Here is a 23,944-nt window from a genome sequence, read left to right as displayed (position 1 = left end):
AATAGTCACGGCGTTTATCATGAAACAATCAAACCTCAGAAAAAACCAAAGGCGCCCACGTTTATTCTGGCATATTTCCTATAAACATAATCAGTGTTCATTCCCGTTCTCGTTCGCCCTCTAAATCTCTTTGTCTGAATCGCCTGAGAGACATCATCATCCTCTGAATCTGGGAGGAGCACCGAGACCCTACAGAGAGAATTTAAATGTGATGGTCTACAATGTCCCCGTGTGGACAATCGGAAGGACTGCACTCAACTTCCAGCATGTCATTACACTTCAGTTCTACAGCAGTTTAGATGCCAGTCCTACTGCTTTTACGCTGAAACATTCACCACATTCACCAACATTGTGACCGCATGTCATTCCACTCATTTTTCAGGAAGGTGTTTTCACACTAAAGCTAACTAAAGAAAACTGCTGAGCGATTTTCCTGCACTAAAGAGCTTTGAAATTCGAAGACAATTTCCGACACAAAAAAAATCGATAAACGTTTTTTTTTTTTTTCGTTTTTCGGGGTTCATCAGATCAGTCTTTTTTCACGTCTATGGAGTCCTATCACACACAAAGTCCAGGGATACTGAATATAAAAATTGCGATTTAATCTGAAAATACTCTACATGAATGCAAAAAAAGCACATCTGCCTCATTATTTGCTGATTGAAAAATTCATTAATTAACATGTATTCCACACGTTTCTGGGAGTAACATGTATGATTTCTCGATGCTCCTTACCGTTCTCAGTTAAAACGTCACTCTGGCTACACAAAAAAATTTTAAATTTAAATTTAAATTGGATTTAAAAATCCAATGTAAGACATTAAAAGTCGAGTTTTATTCTACTGTGCTACGTTGAAGACTACCGTGTTCCAAACCCCACAAGACAGTTGGATGCACCAAATCCCCAAGTGTTCTGAAATTTGCAAGGAAAAAAATATGATCCAGCATGCACCACTTATTTAGATGGGAAAAGCATCACAAGAAACCAGAGCTAGTTACAGTTTATTCCAAGGTACTACACTCGTAGTATTTCTGTATTTAAGTCAAATTGCAGTTTTTTTTTCCCTACTTGGGCAGGATAGACCAAAAATTAGATAGCTTAAGAAAACTTTATCCATTGACCGTTAATTTACACCCATCACACAAGATGCGCAATTAGAAATACTTAATTCATCCATATGCTTACCTTTTCTTTGTTAGGTAAAGTCTGAGTCCTGGTAAAAGTGTCTCCTTCGTTAATACTGATCAGTTCTGCATCTACAGGTGGAAACGGGGCGGGGAAGACCACTACGTCACTCTTGAGTGTGTCTGAACTGAAACACACGTCATACTGCTGAGTAGCTTTAGAGTAAGACCAGCTCCCGTCAGGGTGGGTGGTGATCATGGGGGCGCTGTACCTGCTGAAAGTGCCGTCTGTCCTGTGGCATCTGACTGCTATTAAAGTGATGAGGCTGAGCAGAAAGATGACGGACACCGACACAATGGCAATCAGCAGATACAGGTTCAAATCCGAGAAGCTGTCCTCCTTTACAGGCACATGTCTGAACTGAGTCTGGATTTCAGCCGTGCTTTCAACCACCACCACATCAACAGACACAGTAGCTGACAGGGAGGGTTCTCCGTTATCAGAGACCAAGACCACCAAGGGGTGAGTTTTGAGGTCATTGTCACTCATTCTCCTCTTAGTCCTGATCTCCCCGGTGCTGGTTCCGATCCTGAACAGGTTGTTTCCTTTGGGCTCAGACAGGTGATAAGAGAGCAGCGCATTGTATCCAGAGTCTGCGTCTACAGCCCTGATCTTTGCCACAAAGTATCCTGCTTCAGCAGAATAGGGGATGCTCTCACTGTTAACGGAGCCATGCTCAGAATATGGCGCGAGAATCGTTGGACTGTTGTCATTTTCATCCAGGATTAAAACGTTAACAGTGACGTTACTGCTGAGCGGAGGAACACCAGAGTCTGTGGCCTGAACTTTAAACTGGAACGTCTTTAACTCCTCATAGTTAAAAGACTGCAGGCTGATTATATCCCCAGTCTCTGAGTTGATGTTTAATAATGTAGACAGTGCGACTGAGTTAATTTTGCTTTCCATAAAACTGTAAGTCACTTCACCATTTTTGTTCATATCTGCATCAAAGGCGGTGACCGTTTTAAGAATTGTCCCCACGTGGCAGTTTTCTTTAACATAAATGTTAAGTATCGATGACGAGAACTGAGGCGCGTTATCATTAACATCAGAAACTTGAATAGGGACAATAATGGTGTTTGAGAGCGGGGGACTACCGCCATCGCTTGCTATTATGGTGACGTCGTAGCTAGAGACCGTCTCTCGGTCTAAGGGGGCAACCACTATCAATGAGTAATAATTTTTATAGTTTGCTTCCAATTTAAAGGGAGCATCTTCATCTACAGTACAATGCACTTCACCGTTCTTACCGCCATCTTTGTCTACCACTGAAACAAGTGCAACAGCGGTGCCTGCTTTTGCATCTTCCTTCACAGTATTCAGTAGTGACGTCACAAAAATCTCAGGCGCATTGTCGTTTAGGTCCAACACGTCAACCAGCACCTTACAATGAGCGGACATCGGAGGTTGGCCTTTATCACTGGCCTGTGCACGAATCTCAAAGACTGGGTGTTCCTCAAAATCCACATTTCCTTCCACCGTCAGTGTGCCCGTGTTCGGATCGATTTTAAAAATCTGCAGCACGTGGTCCTGTTCCTTTGTGCTAAGTGTATATATGATTTCTTTGTTTGTTCCTTCATCTGCATCTGTAGCATTTAAAGTCAGGACTGTAGTGCCTATCGGTACGTTTTCAAACACACGCACTTTATACAGCGACTTTGCAAACACTGGTGTGTTATCATTATTGTCTAAAACATTAATCATAATATCTGATGTTCCAGACTTCGGTGGACTTCCATCATCTAAGGCTGTTAACGTGAGCTTAATCAGAGGTTCCTTTTCTCTGTCTAAGACTTTCTGTAACATTAGCTCAGTCGAAATACTCTCACCTGATTTGCTTATTGCTAATGAAAAATGTTCATTCGAGCTCAGCCTGTATGTGTTGATGCCGTTCTTTCCAACATCTGCATCGTAGGCCTGCAGTAGGGGGAATTTTATCCCGGGTAATGTGCTTTCGGGAATGTCTATATTCTGTGATTTTGCAATGAAATGCGGAAAATTGTCATTGACATCAAGAATATTAATCTCTATACGGTACAGCATTAAAGGTTCATTTATCACAGCCTCGACAGTTACGGCACATCTCACAGCTTTCCCGCAGAGCTTCTCTCTGTCTATTCTCTCATTCACGTAGAGGACTCCAGTCTTCGTATTTACCTCGAAATATTTTCTTTTAGATCCTCCAACAATCCTGAACATACGGGTCTCCAAATCCGGTATGTTTAAATGTAAATCCTTGGCAATATTTCCAACAACTGTTCCCGAGTTTACCTCCTCTGAGACGGAGTAAGAGAGCTGCCCAGACGCTTCATTACAACAATAATCCAGTATCAGAAGTATTAAGTATATCAACGAAAAGCAGTTGCGACACGATAAAGGCATAATTCCGTTCAGCACAACACGGCATACATTCGAATTTGAAATTCCTATAAAAAATTCGAACAAATGTAGTACATATACCACCAATTTTCAGACCAGACGGGTGGCTGTCGCAATGTACCCACACCTACTACTCTCTTTGTTACAACACCGTGTGGACTGTCTCTGGGAGGAGCGTTAAACACAAAACGGAAGCTGTCGAGTTACGGTCTATACCGTCTCCTTGTGGTGACTGTGATTATCCACACCTACTGGCTCATGAAAAAGAACAAAATTGATATAATTTTTCTTTCTGTGATACAAAGATAGTTAAGAGTGCATTACAGCTTACAAAGAGACAACCCAGAGAAAGCCCAGATGCTCAATCAATGAGATGATCGCGAAACTAAACTAGTTGTCGTTTCAGGACCACGGAGAGCACCGTTTGACTTTTCATCTGGATGGAAGAGACTATAGGCTGTGTAGTTAAAGGAAAGTAGCTAAAGTATGATGAATAGTAAAATATAAAATCAGACAAAAATAATGGAGCAAAGGTATAATATTTCGCACATTTCTGTTGCACAAATGAATTTAAAGGTACAGAATTTCTAACAACAGTGATTAAAAAAATAATGAAACAGTCAAGACCACTCCTAAGTCAGTTGTTAAATATTTTCTGTTAAAAACAGTAACTGAAAAGCATCACGCTATGGAAACTGATGCAATCAGGACCAAGAAAAGGGATCTGTAGATTTTATGGACTCACCTTATCTTTGTTAGGTAAAGTCTGAGTCCTGGTAAAAGTGTCTCCTCCGTTAATACTGATCAGTTCTCCATCTACGGGTGGAAACGAGGCGGGGAAAACTACTACGTCACTCTTGAGCGTGTCTGAGCTGAAACACACGTCATACTGCTGAGTAGCTTTAGAGTAAGACCAGCTCCCGTCAGGGTGGGTGGTGATCATGGGGGCGCTGTACCTGCTGAAAGTGCCGTCTGTCCTGTGGCATCTGACTGCTATTAAAGTGATGAGGCTGAGCAGAAAGATGACGGACACCGACACAATGGCGATCAGCAGATACAGGTTCAAATCCGAGAAGCTGTCCTCCTTTACAGGCACATGTCTGAACGGAGTCTGGATTTCAGCCGTGCTTTCAACCACCACCACATCAACAGACACAGTAGCTGACAGGGAGGGTTCTCCGTTATCAGAGACCAAGACCACCAAGGGGTGAGTTTTGAGGTCATTGTCACTCATTCTCCTCCTAGTCCTGATCTCCCCGGTGCTGGTTCCGATCCTGAACAGGTTGTTTCCTTTGGGCTCAGGCAGGTGATAAGAAAGCAGCGCATTGTATCCAGAGTCTGCGTCTACAGCCCTGATCTTTGCTACAAAGTATCCAGCTTCAGCAGAATAGGGGATGTTCTCACTGTTAACGGAGCCATGCTCAGAATATGGCGTGAGAATCGTGGGACTGTTGTCATTTTCATCCAGGATTAAAACGTTAACAGTCACGTTGCTGCTGAGTGGAGGAACACCAGAGTCTGTGGCCTGAACTTCAAACTGGAACGTTTTTAACTCCTCATAGTTAAAAGACTGCAGACTGATTATATCTCCAGTCTTAGAGTTTACATTTACCATTGTCGAGATTGGCAAGGAGTTACTTTTACTCTCAACAATGGAATAGGTTACCTGTCCATTTTGATCAATATCTACATCCAGTGCAGATACTCGTTGCAGAGTAGCTCCCAGTGGACTGTTTTCTTTTAAATATACATTGAACACAGTGTCTGAAAACTTAGGGGGGTTGTCATTGACATCTGAAACATAAACATTAAAATCCTTCGTACTTGTGAGAGCTGGGATTCCATCGTCTTTAGCTGTGATAGTGATATTATATTGAGAATGACTCTCTCTGTCTAGCTGACCATCTACTACCAAGGAGTAGTAATTTTTATAATTCGTTTGTAACTTAAAGGGGCTTTCACTTTTAATATCACAGTGGACTATTCCGTTTTTACCCCCATCTCTGTCCACAACTGACACAAGTGCAATAGCAGTACCTATTTTTGCATCCTCTTTTACAGTGTTACTGAGGGTGGTTACAGAAATTTCAGGGCTATTGTCATTTAAATCCACTACTTCTATTAATACTTTGCACTGTGCTGTCATTTGAGGAGAGCCTTTATCAGAAGCTTGCACGCGGATTTCAAAAGCCGGGTGCTCTTCAAAGTCAATCTTCCCCTTGACTGTCAATAATCCCGTGTGCTCATCAATTTGAAATATATTGAGAACATGGTCTTGGTCCTTGCTGCTTAGTGAATATGAAATTTCCCCGTTTGGCCCTTCATCACTGTCCGTCGCCGTCACAGTTATCACTGATGTGCCTGGCGGCGTGTTTTCAGTGACACTTGTTTTATACAGTGGTTTGGTAAATATTGGGACGTTATCATTATTGTCTAAGATATTGATTATTAACTGTGAGGTTCCGGATTTCGGTGGTGTTCCGCCGTCTACAGCAGTCAGCGTGAGTCTTATTACTGGTTGTTTTTCTCGGTCTAAAGGTTTCTGGAGGACTAGTTCAGCAGATACGCTCTCTCCTTTATTCACTGCCAATGAAAAGTGTTCATTTGCACTTAATTTGTACATACTGATGCCATTTTTCCCCACATCGGCATCAAAGGCTGACAATACAAAAAATTTAGTCCCGGGTAATGTGCTTTCTGCTATTTCAATACTTTGCGAGTCAGTACTGAAAGCTGGATAATTATCATTAACATCTAGAATATTTATTTCTAAGCGATATAGCTTGAGTGGGGCATTTATCACAGCCTCCACGCTCTGTGTGCATTTCATGGCCTTTCCACAGAGCTCCTCTCTGTCTATCCTATCACTGACAAAGAGAACGCCCGTCTTTAGATTTACCTCGAAATATTTTCTCTTTGATCCGCTAACGATCTGAAACATGCGAGGCTCCAGCTCATGGATATCTAGGTTTAGATCCTTGGCTATGTTTCCTACAGAAGTCCCTCGATTCACCTCTTCTGATATCGAGTACGAGAGCTGCCCGGACGCCGTTTCCGAATAAAAATCCAGCAGGACAAAAAACAAGTATATCACCGCAGGACTTGTGTTAATTGAAGCCATAATCCAAAATGACATCAAACCAACTTTAAACGGGTCCCGTTTATGCCAAATATTGACAGGAAATGTTATCAATTTTCTTCTGCTTCATCCTCAGCGCAGATCATGCTCGAGCCTTTCTCCGTGCTTCTGTTTCTTTGTGTCACAGCCCAACAAGACATCATTACGTTATCAATCTGGGAGGGGCCTCGGGACTTATGTCTCTGATTTATGGTCTACACCGCCCTCTTATGGCTCTATACACCAATTACAACAGAAACCAAGGGAAAATAAAATAAATATCATCAGTCCAGTTTTACAGAACCAGAAAACATCTGGCTGATTTGTTAGGAAAATAAAACACTGTTTATATTGTTAGTGTGTAACACTGTCTTATTTATTTGTTTTAATTTTAGAATATATTTGTTTGTTTTTCGCTTGTTTCAGCCTTTAACTGAAATATACCACCTAAGGCGTGAAACCCATTGCGGTGTGTCAAAAACGGCGTATTCACAAAATGTCGCTGTGTTTTAGGTATATGCAAAGGGTATATTGAAAGAAATTGTAAGGACACAAGCAAAATCTGAGTTATTACAACATCGAGTGAAATGACTGTCAAAGAGCAACAAGGCAACGATGAACGAAAAAATAAACGCAAACAAGAAGGAAACGAACCCTAAAACAATAATGAACTACGCAAATATATATGAAACAATCTGAAAGGAAAATCAAAAAAATATTCTCACTTGCAGTGATTATATTAATTTTAAACAAAACCACCAAAAGCTCCTTATCCGCATACTGGCTTCTCTTCTGCGGCATTTAAACAGCGAGTATTTAAATGGAAAAGACTGGCTTAAAGCTGCGGACAGTTGCAAAGGGTAAACTTTGAAAGCAGGAGAAATTAACCACATGTAGACGAGTTCAGTGTAAGATGACGCGCTTCTTTTATGTAAAATTGTAAGCTGTTATAAACACTGTGTTCTTACCTTTTCTTTGTTAGGCAAAGTCTGAGTCCTGGTAAAAGTGTCTCCTCCGTTAATACTGATAAGTTCGTCATCTACAGGTGGAAACGGGGCGGGGAAGACAACTACGTCACTCTTGAGCGTGTCTGAGCTGAAACACACGTCATACTGCTGAGTAGCTTTAGAGTAAGACCAGCTCCCGTCAGGGTGGGTGGTGATCATGGGGGCGCTGTACCTGCTGAAAGTACCGTCTGTCCTGTGACATCTGACTGCTATTAAAGTGATGAGGCTGAGCAGAAAGATGACGGACACCGACACAATGGCGATCAGCAGATACAGGTTCAAATCCGAGAAGCTGTCCTCCTTTACAGGCACATGTCTGAACGGAGTCTGGATTTCAGCCGTGCTTTCAACCACCACCACATCAATAGACACAGTAGCTGACAGGGAGGGTTCTCCGTTATCAGAGACCAAGACCACCAAGGGGTGAGTTTTGAGGTCATTGTCACTCAATCTCCTCTTAGTCCTGATCTCCCCGGTGCTGGTTCCAATCCTGAACAAGTTGTTTCCTTTGGGCTCAGACAGGTGATAAGAAAGCAGCGCATTGTATCCAGAGTCTGCGTCTACAGCCCTGATCTTTGCCACAAAGTATCCCGCTTCAGCAGAATAGGGGATGCTCTCACTGTTAACGGAGCCATGCTCAGAATATGGCGTGAGAATCGTGGGACTGTTGTCATTTTCATCCAGGATTAAAACGTTAACAGTCACGTTGCTGCTGAGTGGAGGAACACCAGAGTCTGTGGCCTGAACTTTAAACTGGAATGTTTTTAACTCCTCATAGTTAAAAGACTGAAGACTGATTATATCACCAGTCTCTGAGTTGATGTTTAATAATGTAGATAGTGGCACTGAGTCACTGCTGCTTTGTAAAAAGGAATAGCTCACCTGACTATTTCGATCAATGTCTGCATCAGTTGCAGTCAGAGTTTTAATAACTGCTCCTACTGGACTGTTTTCTTTCACGTAGATGTTGATCACACTTTCTGAAAACTGAGGTTTGTTGTCATTTACATCTGACACATGAACAGTTATAACACTTGTATTGGAGAGTGGTGGGCTGCCCTCATCAGTAGCAGTGATGCTGATGTTGTACTGAGGTGCAGTCTCTCGGTCAAGAGGACCGTCCACAACTAATGAATATGAATTCTTATAATTTGACTCCAATTTAAAAGGAACATTATTAGAAATTTTACATATCACCATCCCATTTTTCCCTCCATCTTTATCAAATACTGAAACAAGAGCAATGGCTGTGCCAAGTGATGCGTCCTCTTTAACAGTGTTCAACAGTGATGTGACTGAAATTTCAGGTGCGTTGTCATTAACGTCTAATACTTCAATCAGTAATTTAGCATGCGAACTCATAGGCGAGGAAGCTCCATCACTGGCTTTTACTCGAAGTTCAAAAGCATTATTTTCTTCAAAGTCAATATTCCTTTTATTTGTTACAGTCCCTGTTTGTTCATCTATAGAAAACACATCTGTTTGTTTTCCTTCGTCTATTTCCATAAAATAATACGATATTTGCCCATTTTTTCCATCATCTAAATCAGTCGCATTTAGTGTGATTATTGATGTGCCAATATTCACATTCTCATGTATGCTGACTTTATACAGCATTTGACTAAATACAGGAGGATTATCATTAATGTCTAAGACATTTACTATAATGGTCATACTTCCAGATTTAGGAGGTGTTCCACCATCAATTGCAATTAGTATGAGTTTGATCACAGATTGTTTTTCTCTGTCTAAAACTTTCTGAAGCACCAATTCGACTGTTATGCTACCCCCTTTAAGTGTATTTAGAGAGAAATGTTCATTTTGACTCAGTTTGTAGGCATTTATAGAGTTTTTTCCAACGTCTCCATCGTGAGCTCGTTTCAGCAGAAATTTTGTTCCTACCGCTGTGTTCTCGGTAATATTAATTGTCTGGGATGTGCTGAGAAATGAGGGTGAATTGTCATTCACATCCAAAACATTTATTTCTATACGGTACAGTTTCAGTGGATTATTAATAACAGCTTCTGCAATTAGTGAACATTTGGCGTCATTACCACAAAGCTCCTCTCGATCTATTCTCTCGTTAACATAGAGGGCTCCAGTTTTTAGATTTACCTCGAAATATTTTTTCTTCGATCCAGCAACGATCTGAAACATGCGGGGCTCCAAATCCTGGACATTGATGTTCAGATCTTTCGCGACATTTCCGACAACAGTCCCCAGATTCACCTCCTCTGAGACGGAGAAAGAGAGCTGCCCACAAACCGTTTCCCAATAACAATCCAGCAGCACGAATAACAGATTAATCCACAGAAAGCTTCTTCTATACGGTAAAAGCATATTTACACAGCAGGCGAAGGCACAATACTCCAGATAATATGTTACAGCAACCAATAAATGGAAATGAATGTATAATTATTCCAAAGCAATCTTCTCTATCTTCTCAAATAAAGACCACCGTTCGTTCTCTTCCGAGCTCTCTTTGTAACAAAGCACACAAATGCATCATTTGCTGAACGTAGGATGGGAGGGGCCCGAAGTCATCGACCAGAACGTCTAAATGTGACGGTCTGTACCGTCCCTACGTGGTCACTTGCTCTAACTACATTACACGTCAGCAAAACCAGCGGACAATGGTGCACTGTATATTCCTAGTGTTTAAAAAGAGTAGTATAAATCACTAGATTAAAGGTTAGAAATAATAGTTCATCAGTTAAACGGATGATTACAATTAACATTTTATTATGGAAAGATGTTAAGGTATGTGATATTTTAAATGCTAAATTTAAAAAATAATCGGGCAAATACACTTGTTTGTTTAAAGTGAAGAGAGAAGCGAGCACAAATGTTAAATATATAGGGGTATGTTTAAAAACGTTATCGATGTTGTGATACGTTGTTTAACGTCTACTAAATATGTCAAAACACATCCTTAACCGTGCACGTGAACCCGACAAGGACACATACGTTGAGCACCACGGAGAGCGACAAATGCGTGATAATGCGAAACTGCCATGAAAAATTCACGTTACAACAGAAAAGAGAACAACAACACAGAGTTGGAGAAGATCCTGTCGTGCTGTAAACTCAGCAACAGTAATTTCTTCGCATTTGTATTATTTTAGTCACAGCTAAGAAGTGTGTAAATGTATTGCTAAAGATGATAAAAACTACGAGATGAAGATAAATTACATTAGGCTTTTAAGATTTCCAAACGAAGAAGTGCAGCAGTGAATACGAAATGTAATACTTCCTTACCTTCTCTTTGTTAGGCAAAGTCTGAGTCCTGGTAAAAGTGTCTCCTTCGTTAATACTGATCAGTTCTCCATCTACAGGTGGAAACGGGGCGGGGAAAACTACTACGTCACTCTTGAGTGTGTCTGAGCTGAAACACACGTCATACTGCTGAGTAGCTTTAGAGTAAGACCAGCTCCCATCAGGGTGGGTGGTGATCATGGGGGCGCTGTACCTGCTGAAAGTTCCGTCTGTCCTGTGGCATCTGACTGCTATTAAAGTGATGAGGCTGAGCAGGAAGATGACGGACACCGACACAATGGCGATCAGCAGATACAGGTTCAAATCCGAGAAGCTGTCCTCCTTTACAGGCACATGTCTGAACGGAGTCTGGATTTCAGCCGTGCTTTCAACCACCACCACATCAACCGACACAGTAGCTGACAGGGAGGGTTCTCCGTTATCAGAGACCAAGACCACCAAGGGGTGAGTTTTGAGGTCATTGTCACTCAATCTCCTCTTAGTCCTGATCTCCCCGGTGCTGGTTCCGATCCTGAACAAGTTGTTTCCTTTGGGCTCAGACAGGTGATAAGAAAGCAGCGCATTGTATCCAGAGTCTGCGTCTACAGCCCTGATCTTTGCCACAAAGTATCCCGCTTCAGCAGAATAGGGGATGTTCTCACTGTTTACAGAGCCGTGCTCAGAGTATGGCGCGAGAATCGTAGGACTGTTGTCATTTTCATCCAGAATTAAAACGTTGACAGTGACGTTGCTGCTGAGCGGAGGAACACCAGAGTCTGTGGCCTGAACTTTAAACTGGAACGTTTTTAACTCCTCATAGTTAAAAGACTGCAGGCTGATTATATCCCCAGTCTCTGAGTTGATGTTTAATAATGTAGAAAACGGCACTGAGTCACTGCTGCTTTGTAAAAAGGAATAACTCACCTGACTATTTTGATCAATGTCTGCATCAACTGCTGTCACTTTTTTAATAACTGCTCCTACTGGACTGTTTTCTTTCACGTAGATGTTGATCACACTTTCTGAAAACTGAGGTTTGTTGTCATTTACATCTGACACATGAACAGTTATAACACTCGTGCTGGAGAGAGGTGGGCTGCCCTCATCAGTAGCAGTGATGCTGATGTTGTACTGAGGTGCAGTCTCTCGGTCAAGAGGACCGTCTACAACTAATGAATATGAATTCTTATAATTTGACTCCAATTTAAAAGGAACATTATTGGAAATTTTACATGTCACCATCCCATTTTTACCTCCATCTTTATCAAATACTGAAACAAGAGCAATGGCTGTTTCAACTGATGCATCCTCTTTAACAGTGTTCAATAACGATGTGACTGAAATTTCAGGTGGGTTGTCATTAACATCTAAAACCTCAATCAGTAATTTGGCATGTGACGTGAGAGGGGAAGAGGCTCCATCACTAGCTTGTACTCGAAGTTCAAAAGCATTACTTTCTTCATAGTCAATATTCCTTTTATTCGTTACAGTTCCTGTTTTCTCATCTATAACAAATGAATTAGTTTGTTTCCCCTGACCAACTTCACTAAATGAATATATCACTTTTCCATTTTGTCCTTCATCTAAATCAGTCGCATTTAATGTAATTATTGATGTGCCTATTTTAACATTTTCGTAGACTCTAGCTTTATACAACCTTTGGCTGAAAACGGGAGGATTGTCATTAACGTCCAGTACATTAACTATTATTGTCATGCTTCCGGATTTAGCAGGTGTTCCCCCATCGATGACAGTCAGTGTGAGCGTAATCACAGACTGTTTTTCCCTGTCTAAAACTTTCTGAAGCACCATCTCAGGAGTTACACCCTGAACTTTGTGTGCATCAAGAGAGAAATGTTCATTTTGACTCAGCCTGTAGGTGTTTACAGTGTTTTTACCCACGTCAGCATCGTGAGCTTGATGCAGAGGAAATTTTGCTCCCGCCGCTGTGCTCTCAGTAATGTTCATTGATTGCAACGTACTCTCAAATAAAGGAGAATTATCATTTACATCTAAAATCGTAATTTCCATACGGTACAGTTTCAGTGGATTATTAATAACAGCTTCTACACTGAGTGAGCATTTGGCGTCATTACCACAAAGCTCTTCTCGATCTATTCTCCCGTTAACATAGAGGGCTCCAGTTTTTAGATTTACCTCGAAATATTTCCTCTTTGATCCAGTAACGATTTGAAACATGCGGGGCTCCAAATCCTGGACATTGATGTTCAGATCTTTCGCGACATTTCCGACAACAGTCCCCAGATTCACCTCCTCTGAGACGGAGTAAGAGAGCTGCCCAGAAACCGTTTCAGAGTAACAATCCAGCAGCACGAAGACGAGATATATCCATATACAGCTCGATTTGCCCAGTATATTCATTCTTACATTCACCGGGAAGCGGATTAATTCAAACCCGTATATTACATTAACAAATTCAAACAATTAAACAGAGTAAGACATGAGAGTGATGCTTTTTGACTCATCTCCCATGAATCAGAAAATGGTTGTCGCACCGTTCTCTTTCGCCCTCCGATTCTCTTTGTCTGAATTGCAGAAAAATACACTCTGGGAGGAGTCCGAGACACCAAAGACGAAATTCAAATCTGATGGTCTACAATGTCCCCGTGTGGACATTTTCCAGAAGTGCATTCAATATCAGGAAATTAAGTGTCCTTAATTATCTAGCTAAACAGTTGTGTGCTTTGAGGAACAACAACCATGACGTGCTGCCATTCTGGCATTATTCTGAATACTGTTATCATTCAGGGTTTTTTTTAAATTCATACATTTATAAAAAAATTATGAATGAACTCTCATAGACATATACTAATATATGATACCTTCAGCATTATTCAGACAATAAAAATATTTACAATACAAAACTGAGAAATTAACAGAACCAAGCCATGTAAAAAGAGGTTTTTTTTCAGAATTGTTTTGAATATACATTGCTGCAACCTGTTAAGGTTAACAAAGCCAGGATATGAATACTCGAACACATGTTTAGCGAGACATTATTTAAAGTACAGTATAACTGCCCAGCATGTTGGCATCGTGCATAATCGTCCGTTCAGTACCATGAAGAACAACGTTTAGGGTATGATTCAAAATCTGCACATCTTTTGCTAGAAGTAAATACCACAAACTATGAGTATGCGTAAAAGAAGCCTAACAAAATATATCCAAGTGATTTATTTTATTAGTTAACTTGAACTGGATTTATCCCCATTTTTTTCGTGGCAATTAAGTTCTTTTAATTTAATTCGGGTGAACCCCTATTGATTCATACTCTGTTCTCGACCGTGGTTTTGCACAATAAATAACATTCCAGGATATTTAAGACCAATATGCGCTTACCTTCTCTTTGTTAGGTAAAGTTTGAGTCCTGGTAAAAGTGTCTCCTTCGTTAATACTGATCAGTTCTCCATCTACAGGTGGAAACGGGGCGGGGAAGACCACCACGTCACTCTTGAGCGTGTCTGAGCTGAAACACACGTCATACTGCTGAGTAGCTTTAGAGTAAGACCAGCTCCCATCAGGGTGGGTGGTGATCATGGGGGCGCTGTACCTGCTGAAAGTGCCGTCTGTCCTGTGGCATCTGACTGCTATTAAAGTGATGAGGCTGAGCAGAAAGATGACGGACACCGACACAATGGCGATCAGCAGATACAGGTTCAAATCCGAGAAGCTGTCCTCCTTTACAGGCACATGTCTGAACTGAGTCTGGATTTCAGCCATGCTTTCAACCACCACCACATCAATAGACACAGTAGTTGACAGGGAGGGTTCTCCGTTATCAGAGACCAAGACCACCAAGGGGTGAGTTTTGAGGTCATTGTCACTCATTCTCCTCTTAGTCCTGATCTCCCCGGTGCTGGTTCCGATCCTGAACAAGTTGTTTCCTTTGGGCTCAGACAGGTGATAAGAAAGTAGCGCGTTGTATCCAGAGTCTGTGTCTACAGCCCTGATCTTTGCCACAAAGTATCCCGCTTCAGCAGAATAGGGGATGCTCTCACTGTTAACGGAGCCGTGCTCAGAATATGGCGCGAGAATCGTGGGACTGTTGTCATTTTCATCCAGGATTAAAACGTTGACAGTGACGTTGCTGCTGAGCGGAGGAACACCAGAGTCTGTGGCCTGAACTTTAAACTGGAAAGTTTTTAACTCCTCGTAGTTAAAAGACTGCAGGCTGATTATATCTCCTGTCTCTGAGTTGATGTTAATCATTGTAGGAAACGGTAGTGAGTCACTGCTGCTTTTTAAAAAAGAATAGCTCACTTGACCATTTTTATCGACATCAGCATCAGTTGCAGTCAGAGTTTTAATGACTGCTCCTACTGGACTGTTTTCTTTAACATAAATATTAAGTATCGGATCAGAGAAGCGAGGCGAGTTGTCATTGACATCAGAAACGTGAACACTAATTATGCTGGTGCTGGAGAGAGGAGGAACTCCTTCATCAGTTGCTATTATAGTAACATTGTACTCGTCTGTAGTTTCTCTGTCAAGCGGACCAGTAACCACTAAAGAGTAATAATTTCTATAGTTTGTGTCCAGTTTAAATGGAGTCTTATTTGCAATCACAGCTTTCACTGCCCCGTTATTCCCACCATCTTTATCCAAAACCGAGACAAGCGCAATGGCTGCACCTACTTCCGCGTCCTCTTTCACTGTATTTAGTAGTGACGTTACCGTGATCTCAGGAGCGTTGTCATTTAGATCCAGCACTTCTACCAACACTTTGCAATGAGCAGACATCGGAGGCTGACCCTTGTCACTTGCCTCCGCATGGATCTCAAATGCACGATTTTTTTCATAATCGACTTTACCCTTAACTGAAATCACTCCCGTTTTTGAATTAATTTCAAATAAATCTAAAATATGATCTTGACCTTTTTTTCTCAAAGAATATTCAATTTCACTGTTGGAACCCTCATCTGTGTCTGTTGCATTCAGCGTAATCACTGTCGACCCACTGGACAAGTTTTCAGGAATTTTAATTTTGTACAAAGACTTACTGAACACGGGATGGTTGTCATTAGTATCCATCACGGAAATGATAATAAGCGATGTCCCTGACTTGGGTGGGTTTCCTCCGTCTACTGCAGTCAGCGTGAGTTTTATAACAGAATCCTGCTCTCTGTCTAACGATTTCTGCAGTACTAACTCAGCAGACACGCTGTCTTCTCCTTTATGAATATCTAATGTAAAATAGTCGTTATTACTAAGTTTATATGTATTAACACCGTTTTTACCGACATCCAAATCTGATGCCTCTATCAGTCCAAATTTGACTCCCGGTAAAGTATTTTCTGGAACATCAAGTGACTGCAGCTTCTCAGAGAAAACTGGTGCGTTGTCGTTTATATCTTTTATATTTATCTCTAAGCGATAAAGCTTCAGCGGGACGTTGATCACCGCCTCTACATTGACAGTACATTTTGAAGCCCTTCCACAAAGCTCCTCGCGGTCGATTCTTTCGCTGACATAAAGAACACCAGTTTTTAAATTCACATCGAAATACTTCTTCTGTGATCCACTAACAATCTGAAACCTACGAGACTCTAAATCCTGTACATTGAGATTTAGATCTTTGGCAATATTTCCAACAGATGTCCCAGTATTTTCCTCCTCCGATACAGAGTACGAGAGCTGTCCAGACACCGCTTCCCAGCAATAATTCAGCAGCACGGCCACAGAATAAGCCCGCAAAATATCTGTTTTTGTTGGGAATTGCATGATTAAATCCACCGAAATCAGGCACACTTTGTGTCCACCAGCAACCGTCAGATATCCGCAAACAAAGGCAATCACAACAAGTCAGCCTGATAGATTTTTCGCCCTTTCTCTCTCGCTCTGCGCCTCTTTGTTACAAAGCCCAGAGAAAGATCATCCTCTGTTTCTGGGTGGAGTCTTATGCCTTTAGAAATAACATCTAGATGTCATGGTCTTCAGTGCCACCATCTGGTAATGTAAAATAACTGCATTTAAGCTTTAGGAACAGCAACAATTAAATGACTACCCACCCGTCCAAGGCGATCAACTTCTCATTAATTATGAACATAACCCTGTTAACTTATATGTTATGGTGCATTTCAAAGGATTTTTTTTCCTTTTCCCATTCTGATTAATTCTCAGTTAACAAAGAAAAAAAATCATAACTTTCCTCTTGGTGATACCCCGTCTAAAAGTACACGAGTTAGAATTGACAGACCTTATTGAAAATATTTCGACACAAGAAAGATACAGCAAGAACTTACTACTATTATGACATAAAATAAACACATTTTCCTAATTTCTAAAAGTATGAGAGCGAAGGTGATTGAATAAGCGGTCGAATAACCTTGCTAAATGTGATAAAACAAACTTTACACCATTCTCCACTAAGTAAAAAGATCTATCATGAATTGTATGTCAAGTTTCCAGGGAAAACACTTGTCTTTGTCGACCGTGCCCCAATTAAGTCCCCTGATGCACCCTCCAAATGACCGGCAACTTGCACCTTTCTGATTTCAGCACCACGGATAGCGACAATAACGTTCTGTCTAAACTCGAAAGGCTCATGAACTTTGTTTATTTTGGCTTATTAACAACTGTACATTTCAACTCAACTCCAAACCGATAAAGAAAAATCACATCTTTAAATAGTTTGTGAAGTTAGTACTAACATATTCCACTTAAAAACAACAACAACAACAACAACAATAAGCAAACAAAACATGGAGATTACCCAAGGCATGGATTTATGCATTGCATTGTTTTTGCTAATTTCTTACCTTCTCTTTGGTAAAATTTCATGGACTCACCTTTTCTTTGGTAGGTAAAGTCTGAGTCCTGGTAAAAGTGTCTCCTCCGTTAATACTGATCAGTTCTCCATCTACAGGTGGAAACGAGGCGGGGAAAACCACCACGTCACTCTTGAGCGTGTCTGAGCTGAAACATACGTCATACTGCTGAGTAGCTTTAGAGTAAGACCAGCTCCCGTCAGGGTGGGTGGTGATCATGGGGGCGCTGTACCTGCTGAAAGCGCCGTCTGTCCTGTGGCATCTGACTGCTATTAAAGTGATGAGGCTGAGCAGAAAGATGACGGACACCGACACAATGGCGATCAGCAGATACAGGTTCAAATCCGAGAAGCTGTCCTCCTTTACAGGCACATGTCTGAACTGAGTCTGGATTTCAGCCGTGCTTTCAACCACCACCACATCAATAGACACAGTAGCTGACAGGGAGGGTTCTCCGTTATCAGAGACCAAGACCACCAAGGGGTGAGTTTTGAGGTCATTGTCACTCATTCTCCTCTTAGTCCTGATCTCCCCGGTGCTGGTTCCGATCCTGAACAGGTTGTTTCCTTTGGGCTCAGACAGGTGATAAGAAAGCAGCGCATTGTATCCAGAGTCTGCGTCTACAGCCCTGATCTTTGCCACAAAGTATCCCGCTTCAGCAGAATAGGGGATGCTCTCACTGTTAACGGAGCCGTGCTCAGAATATGGCGCGAGAATCGTGGGACTGTTGTCATTTTCATCCAGGATTAAAACGTTGACAGTGACATTGCTGCTGAGCGGAGGAACACCAGAGTCTGTGGCCTGAACTTTAAACTGGAATGTTTTTAACTCCTCGTAGTTAAAAGACTGCAGGCTGATTATATCTCCAGTCTCAGAGTTGATGTTAATCATTGTAGGAAACGGTAGTGAGTCACTGCTGCTTTGTAAAAAAGAATAGCTCACTTGACCATTTTTATCGACATCAGCATCAGTTGCAGTCAGAGTTTTAATGACTGCTCCTACTGGACTGTTTTCTTTAACATAAATATTAAGTATCGGATCAGAGAAGCGAGGCGAGTTGTCATTGACATCAGAAACGTGAACACTAATTATGCTGGTGCTGGAGAGAGGAGGAGCTCCTTCATCAGTTGCTATTATAGTAACATTGTACTCGTTTGTAGTTTCTCTGTCAAGCGGACCAGTAACCACTAAAGAGTAATAATTTCTATAGTTTGTGTCCAGTTTAAATGGAGTCTCATTTGCAATCACAGCTTTCACTGCCCCGTTATTCCCACCATCTTTATCCAAAACCGAGACAAGTGCAATGGCTGCACCTACTTCCGCGTCTTCTTTCACTGTATTTAGTAGTGACGTTACCGTGATCTCAGGAGCGTTGTCATTTAGATCCAGCACTTCTACCAACACTTTGCAATGAGCAGACATCGGAGGCTGACCCTTGTCAGTCGCCTCAGCATGAATCTCAAATGCAGGATTTTCTTCGTAATCGATTTTACCTTTAATTGAAATCGCTCCCGTTTTAGAGTCTATTTGAAATACATTTAAAACATGATCCTGACCTTTACTTCTAAAAGAATATTCAGTTTCAGCATTTAATCCGTCATCTGCGTCTGTTGCATTTAAAAATATAATTGTTTTACCCATTGGTAGATTTTCATGAATCTGTGTTTTATACAAAGCCCTACTGAAAACCGGAGCGTTGTCATTATTGTCTAAGACATTTATAATGATTTGCAATGTTCCTGACTTGGATGGGTTTCCGCTGTCGACAGCAGTCACTGTAAGATTAACAGTAGGTTGTGTTTCTCGGTCTAGAGCTTTCTGTAGCACCAGCTCGGCAGACACACTATCCCTTCCTTTGTGGACCTCTAAAGAAAAGTAATCATTTTGACTCAACTTGTATGAACTAACGTCATTCTTTCCAACGTCAAGATCCGATGCCCCTATAAATCCAAATTTCCCCCCTGGCACAGTACTTTCCGCAATATTAAGATACTGCAAATTCTCAGGAAAATGTGGCACATTATCATTAATATCGACCACATTTACATCTAAACGATAAAGCTTCAGTGGATTGTTGATCACGGCCTCTACGCTAATAGTACATATTGCAGCTTTTGCGCAAAGCTCCTCACGGTCGATTCTTTCACTGACATAGAGACTACCCGTTTTCAAATTTATATCGAAATAATTTCTCTTTGATCCGCTAACAATCTGAAACATACGCGTCCTCAAGTCATGCACGTTAAGATTTAGATCTTTAGCGAGATTTCCCACAGTAGTCCCCGGGTTTACCTCCTCTGATACAGAGTAAGAGAGCTGCCCAGTCACCACTTGCCAGCAGCAATCCAAAAGAACAACGACTACATAAATCCCAAAAGAACTGCGTATCCTCCCTGTCGACATTTTCTATCCTGTGCGAGCACAGCATATGGATCGTAGTCTTCAAGGTGAAATTAGAGTGGCAGAATCCAGATTTCCGTGTATATAAGAAGTAAAGGACAAAGCGATGATCGCACAATGTATTCTCATACTGCCCCTCTTGTAACAAAGCCTTGCAAAGCATCATCGTCACCATCATCTAAATCTAGGAGGAGCTTCGAACAACCAACAGCACTATGAAAATGTGATGGTCTACAATGTCCCCATGTGGTCATTTAAAAATACTACATTATCACAAAACAATCTCATAAGTTCGTTTAAGCCTTCAAGATAAATGCATCAAGATGCCAATCTGGTAATGGCAAATAATGTCAAGCTCCCTTATATATTTATTTAAAGACAGGTGTAGCATATATATAAACCAAATTGAATTAAAACTTGCCTTATCTCCTTTTCACAAAACATGAAAATATGAGCAAATATGAATAATACAATTGTCAAGGCGTATATCAGCTTAATGTGCTATCTGTCTATCCTTTGAGTAACCAGAGACAAAGAGCAATGCACATATCAGAAATGTGACTTAATTATTATTATAATTGTTGCGGCATTCAGATCACATTTTTATATATACTAGAATGCCTACACCAGCACCATGGACAGCTACATGAACGCACTGCTGTCCAAATGATGGATATTATTAAATTGGCACAACTAAACGTTTTAAAGCTGAAGCATATATATATTTGGAATCTAGTTTAAATCAGAAGATACACCATGCTAAGATAAGAAAAAATGGTACCGTTTAATCTGCAATGACGAGGAATGACAATATGCAAGTATTTTAAAATTTCATGGACTCACCTTTTCTTTGGTAGGTAAAGTCTGAGTTCTGGTAAAAGTGTCTCCTTCGTTAATACTGATCAGTTCTGCATCTACAGGTGGAATCGAGGCGGGGAAAACCACTACGTCACTCTTGAGCGTGTCTGAGCTGAAACACACATCATACTGCTGAGTAGCTTTAGAGTAAGACCAGCTCCCGTCAGGGTGGGTGGTGATCATGGGGGCGCTGTACCTGCTGAAAGTGCCATCTGTCCTGTGGCATCTGACTGCTATTAAAGTGATGAGGCTGAGCAGAAAGAAGACGGACACCGACACAATGGCGATCAACAGATACAGGTTCAAATCCGAGAAGCTGTCCTCCTTTACAGGCACATGTCTGAACGGAGTCTGGATTTCAGCCGTGCTTTCAACCACCACCACATCAATAGACACAGTAGTTGACAGGGAGGGTTCTCCGTTATCAGAGACCAAGACCACCAAGGGGTGAGTTTTGAGGTCATTGTCACTCATTCTCCTCTTAGTCCTGATCTCCCCGGTGCTGGTTCCGATCCTGAACAAGTTGTTTCCTTTGGGCTCAGACAGGTGATAAGAAAGCAGCGCGTTGTATCCAGAGTCTGCGTCTACAGCCCTGATCTTTGCCACAAAGTATCCCGCTTCAGCAGAGTAGGGGATGCTCTCACTGTTAACGGAGCCATGCTCAGAATATGGCGCGAGAATCGTAGGACTGTTGTCATTTTGATCGAGGAGTAAAACGTTCACAGTCACGTTGCTGCTGAGCGGAGGAACACCAGAGTCTGTGGCCTGAACTTTAAACTGGAATGTTTTTAACTCCTCGTAGTTAAAAGACTGCAGGCTGATTATATCTCCTGTCTCCGAGTTGATATTAATCATTGTAGATAACAGCAGCTGGTTATTGCCAATTTTTAACAATGAATAGCTGATTTGGCTATTTTGGTCTATGTCTGCATCAGTTGCAGTCACTCTTTTAATGACTGCTCCCACTGGACTGTTCTCATTCACATAAACATCAATTACGGCCTCCGTGAACAGAGGTGCATTATCATTGACATCAGAAACGTGTATGGAAACTACACTTGTGCTGGTAAGTGGTGGAATCCCTTTGTCATTAGCGATTATATTGACATTGTAAATAGAGAATTTCTCCCTGTCCAGAGGTCCATCAACTAACAGCGAATAATAATTTTTGTAGTTAGTTTCGAGTTTGAATGGCGCTTTGTTTTTAATTTGGATCTCCACATCACCGTTTTTTCCACCGTCTTTATCGAGGACAGATACAAGTGCAACTGCGGTGCCTACAGGAGCATCCTCTTTTACCTTCCTATGTAATGACGTCACCGTGATCTCAGGAGCATTATCATTTAAGTCCACCACTTCTACCAGCACTTTACAGTGAGCGGACATCGGAGGATGCCCTTTATCACTGGCCACAACACGTACCTCAAAAGCCCTCCTCTCTTCAAAGTCTATTTTCCCTTTGACCTTAATGACACCAGTCTGAGGTTCAATTTCAAATATATCAAGTACGTGATCTTGGTCTTTGCTTCTCAGCGAATATACAATCTCACTGTTTAAACCCTCATCTGCATCAGTGGCGTTCACTGTGATTACCTTTAACCCCAGTGGAATGTTTTCTGGAATTTTTGTTTTATACAAGGATTCACTAAAGATCGGAATATTATCATTATTGTCTAATACATTAATAACGAGTTGCGAGGTGCCGGATTTCGGTGGGGTCCCTCCATCTACAGCTGTCAGTGTCATAGTGATGACTGCCTGCTTTTCTCGGTCTAAGGCTTTCTGCAGCACCAACTCAGCAGACACACGGTCACCTGCTTTGTGCACGGCCAACGAAAATTTTTCATTTTGGCTTAATTTGTAAGTGCTTACTCCGTTTTTCCCCATATCCGCATCAGTTGCTTCGGATAATTCAAATTTCACTCCAGGCAATGTGCTCTCTGCAATATATAAATTTTGCAGTTTGGTTGTAAACAAAGGAGCATTGTCGTTTACATCTAAGATCTCTACATCAATACGATAAAGCTTCAATGGGTTATTTATTACGGCTTCTACACTTACTGGACATTTTAGTTCCTCCGAGCAGAGCTCCTCTCTGTCTATTCTCTCACTGACATACAGAACACCAGTCTTTAGATTTACCTCGAAAAATTTTCTCTTTGATCCAGTAACGATTTGAAACATACGAGATTCCAACTCTTGTGAATTCAGGTTTAGATCCTTAGCGATATTCCCAACAGGAGTCCCCGGGTTTACCTCCTCTGAGATTGAATAGGAGAGCTGCCCAGCCACAGTCTGCCAGTAAACATCCAGTAAAAAAAGGCACAAATACATCCCAAAATAGCTCAATTTAAAGGGCGACATCTCTGTTCAATGTGAACAAAGCATAAATTTGAGCTCCAGTGGCATTCAGATATTTAGGAAAGAATGGACGATCAGGGAGCTTTTTGACTGTAGTATTCTGTTTGTTCCACCGTCGTTTGAGTCTTATAACAAAGACAGAAATCGTTCATATCGCTTGTAAACGGGAGGGGCCAAGTTCTATTAAAGAGCAGGGCTGTAACTAATGGACCAACAGCGACGCCACGTGGTGAAAAGAGCGCAATGCAGAGGCCAGTGAAAACAGTTGCTTCTCCTGCAGCCATCAGGTCACACCAAAGGTATCTGAAAAGCTTAACATCAGAAATCGGAACAACTCTTCTCTGCACCATGGACAACACCTGAATGAGTGTCCTTGTAGAAAGTGATAGTATCAAATACATCGCATCCCACGTTACTCTACCTTTTTCCACTAAACCTCTTTGTTCCATTCAATTTAAGAGTTATTTGTAGATTCTATTAACTACTAATGTGAGCTTAATAAACGGATAAAAAGTTGGAGGCTGCCTGAAATTTTTAGCATTCAGCCATGCCTATATAGCAATGTGTGAATTGCACCACAAGTTTTATCATG

At 41.4% G+C, this 23,944-nt stretch overlaps 2 protein-coding genes and 5 pseudogenes across 2 annotated transcripts; all 7 read right to left on the bottom strand.

Moving 5' to 3' along the window:
• Nucleotides 1-97: 97 nt before the first annotated feature.
• Nucleotides 98-3,568, bottom strand: LOC146638808 (protocadherin alpha-3 pseudogene; annotated as a pseudogene).
• Nucleotides 3,569-4,298: 730 nt separating this feature from the next.
• LOC146638807 (protocadherin alpha-3 pseudogene) lies at nt 4,299-6,686 on the bottom strand (annotated as a pseudogene).
• Nucleotides 6,687-7,630: 944 nt separating this feature from the next.
• Nucleotides 7,631-10,030, bottom strand: LOC146638806 (protocadherin alpha-12-like). Its single transcript, XM_085364868.1, has one exon. It carries the CDS (start codon nt 10,028-10,030, stop codon nt 7,631-7,633), a length of 2,400 nt encoding a protein of 799 aa, XP_085220994.1.
• Nucleotides 10,031-10,609: 579 nt separating this feature from the next.
• LOC146638805 (protocadherin alpha-10 pseudogene) lies at nt 10,610-13,327 on the bottom strand (annotated as a pseudogene).
• Nucleotides 13,328-13,441: 114 nt separating this feature from the next.
• LOC146638804 (protocadherin alpha-3 pseudogene) lies at nt 13,442-16,687 on the bottom strand (annotated as a pseudogene).
• A 1,055-nt stretch (nt 16,688-17,742) lies between these two features.
• LOC146638803 (protocadherin alpha-3 pseudogene) lies at nt 17,743-20,136 on the bottom strand (annotated as a pseudogene).
• Nucleotides 20,137-20,964: 828 nt separating this feature from the next.
• Nucleotides 20,965-23,325, bottom strand: LOC146638802 (protocadherin alpha-3-like). Its single transcript, XM_085364838.1, has one exon. It carries the CDS (start codon nt 23,323-23,325, stop codon nt 20,965-20,967), a length of 2,361 nt encoding a protein of 786 aa, XP_085220964.1.
• Nucleotides 23,326-23,944: the final 619 nt, after the last annotated feature.

This window comes from Diplotaxodon limnothrissa, linkage group LG2 (genome assembly GCF_057381915.1).
Source record: "Diplotaxodon limnothrissa isolate DT_005_m linkage group LG2, D_limnothrissa_male_GT1.1, whole genome shotgun sequence".
NCBI lineage: Eukaryota > Metazoa > Chordata > Actinopteri > Cichliformes > Cichlidae > Diplotaxodon > Diplotaxodon limnothrissa.
This window is presented reverse-complemented; position numbering and strand designations above follow the sequence as displayed.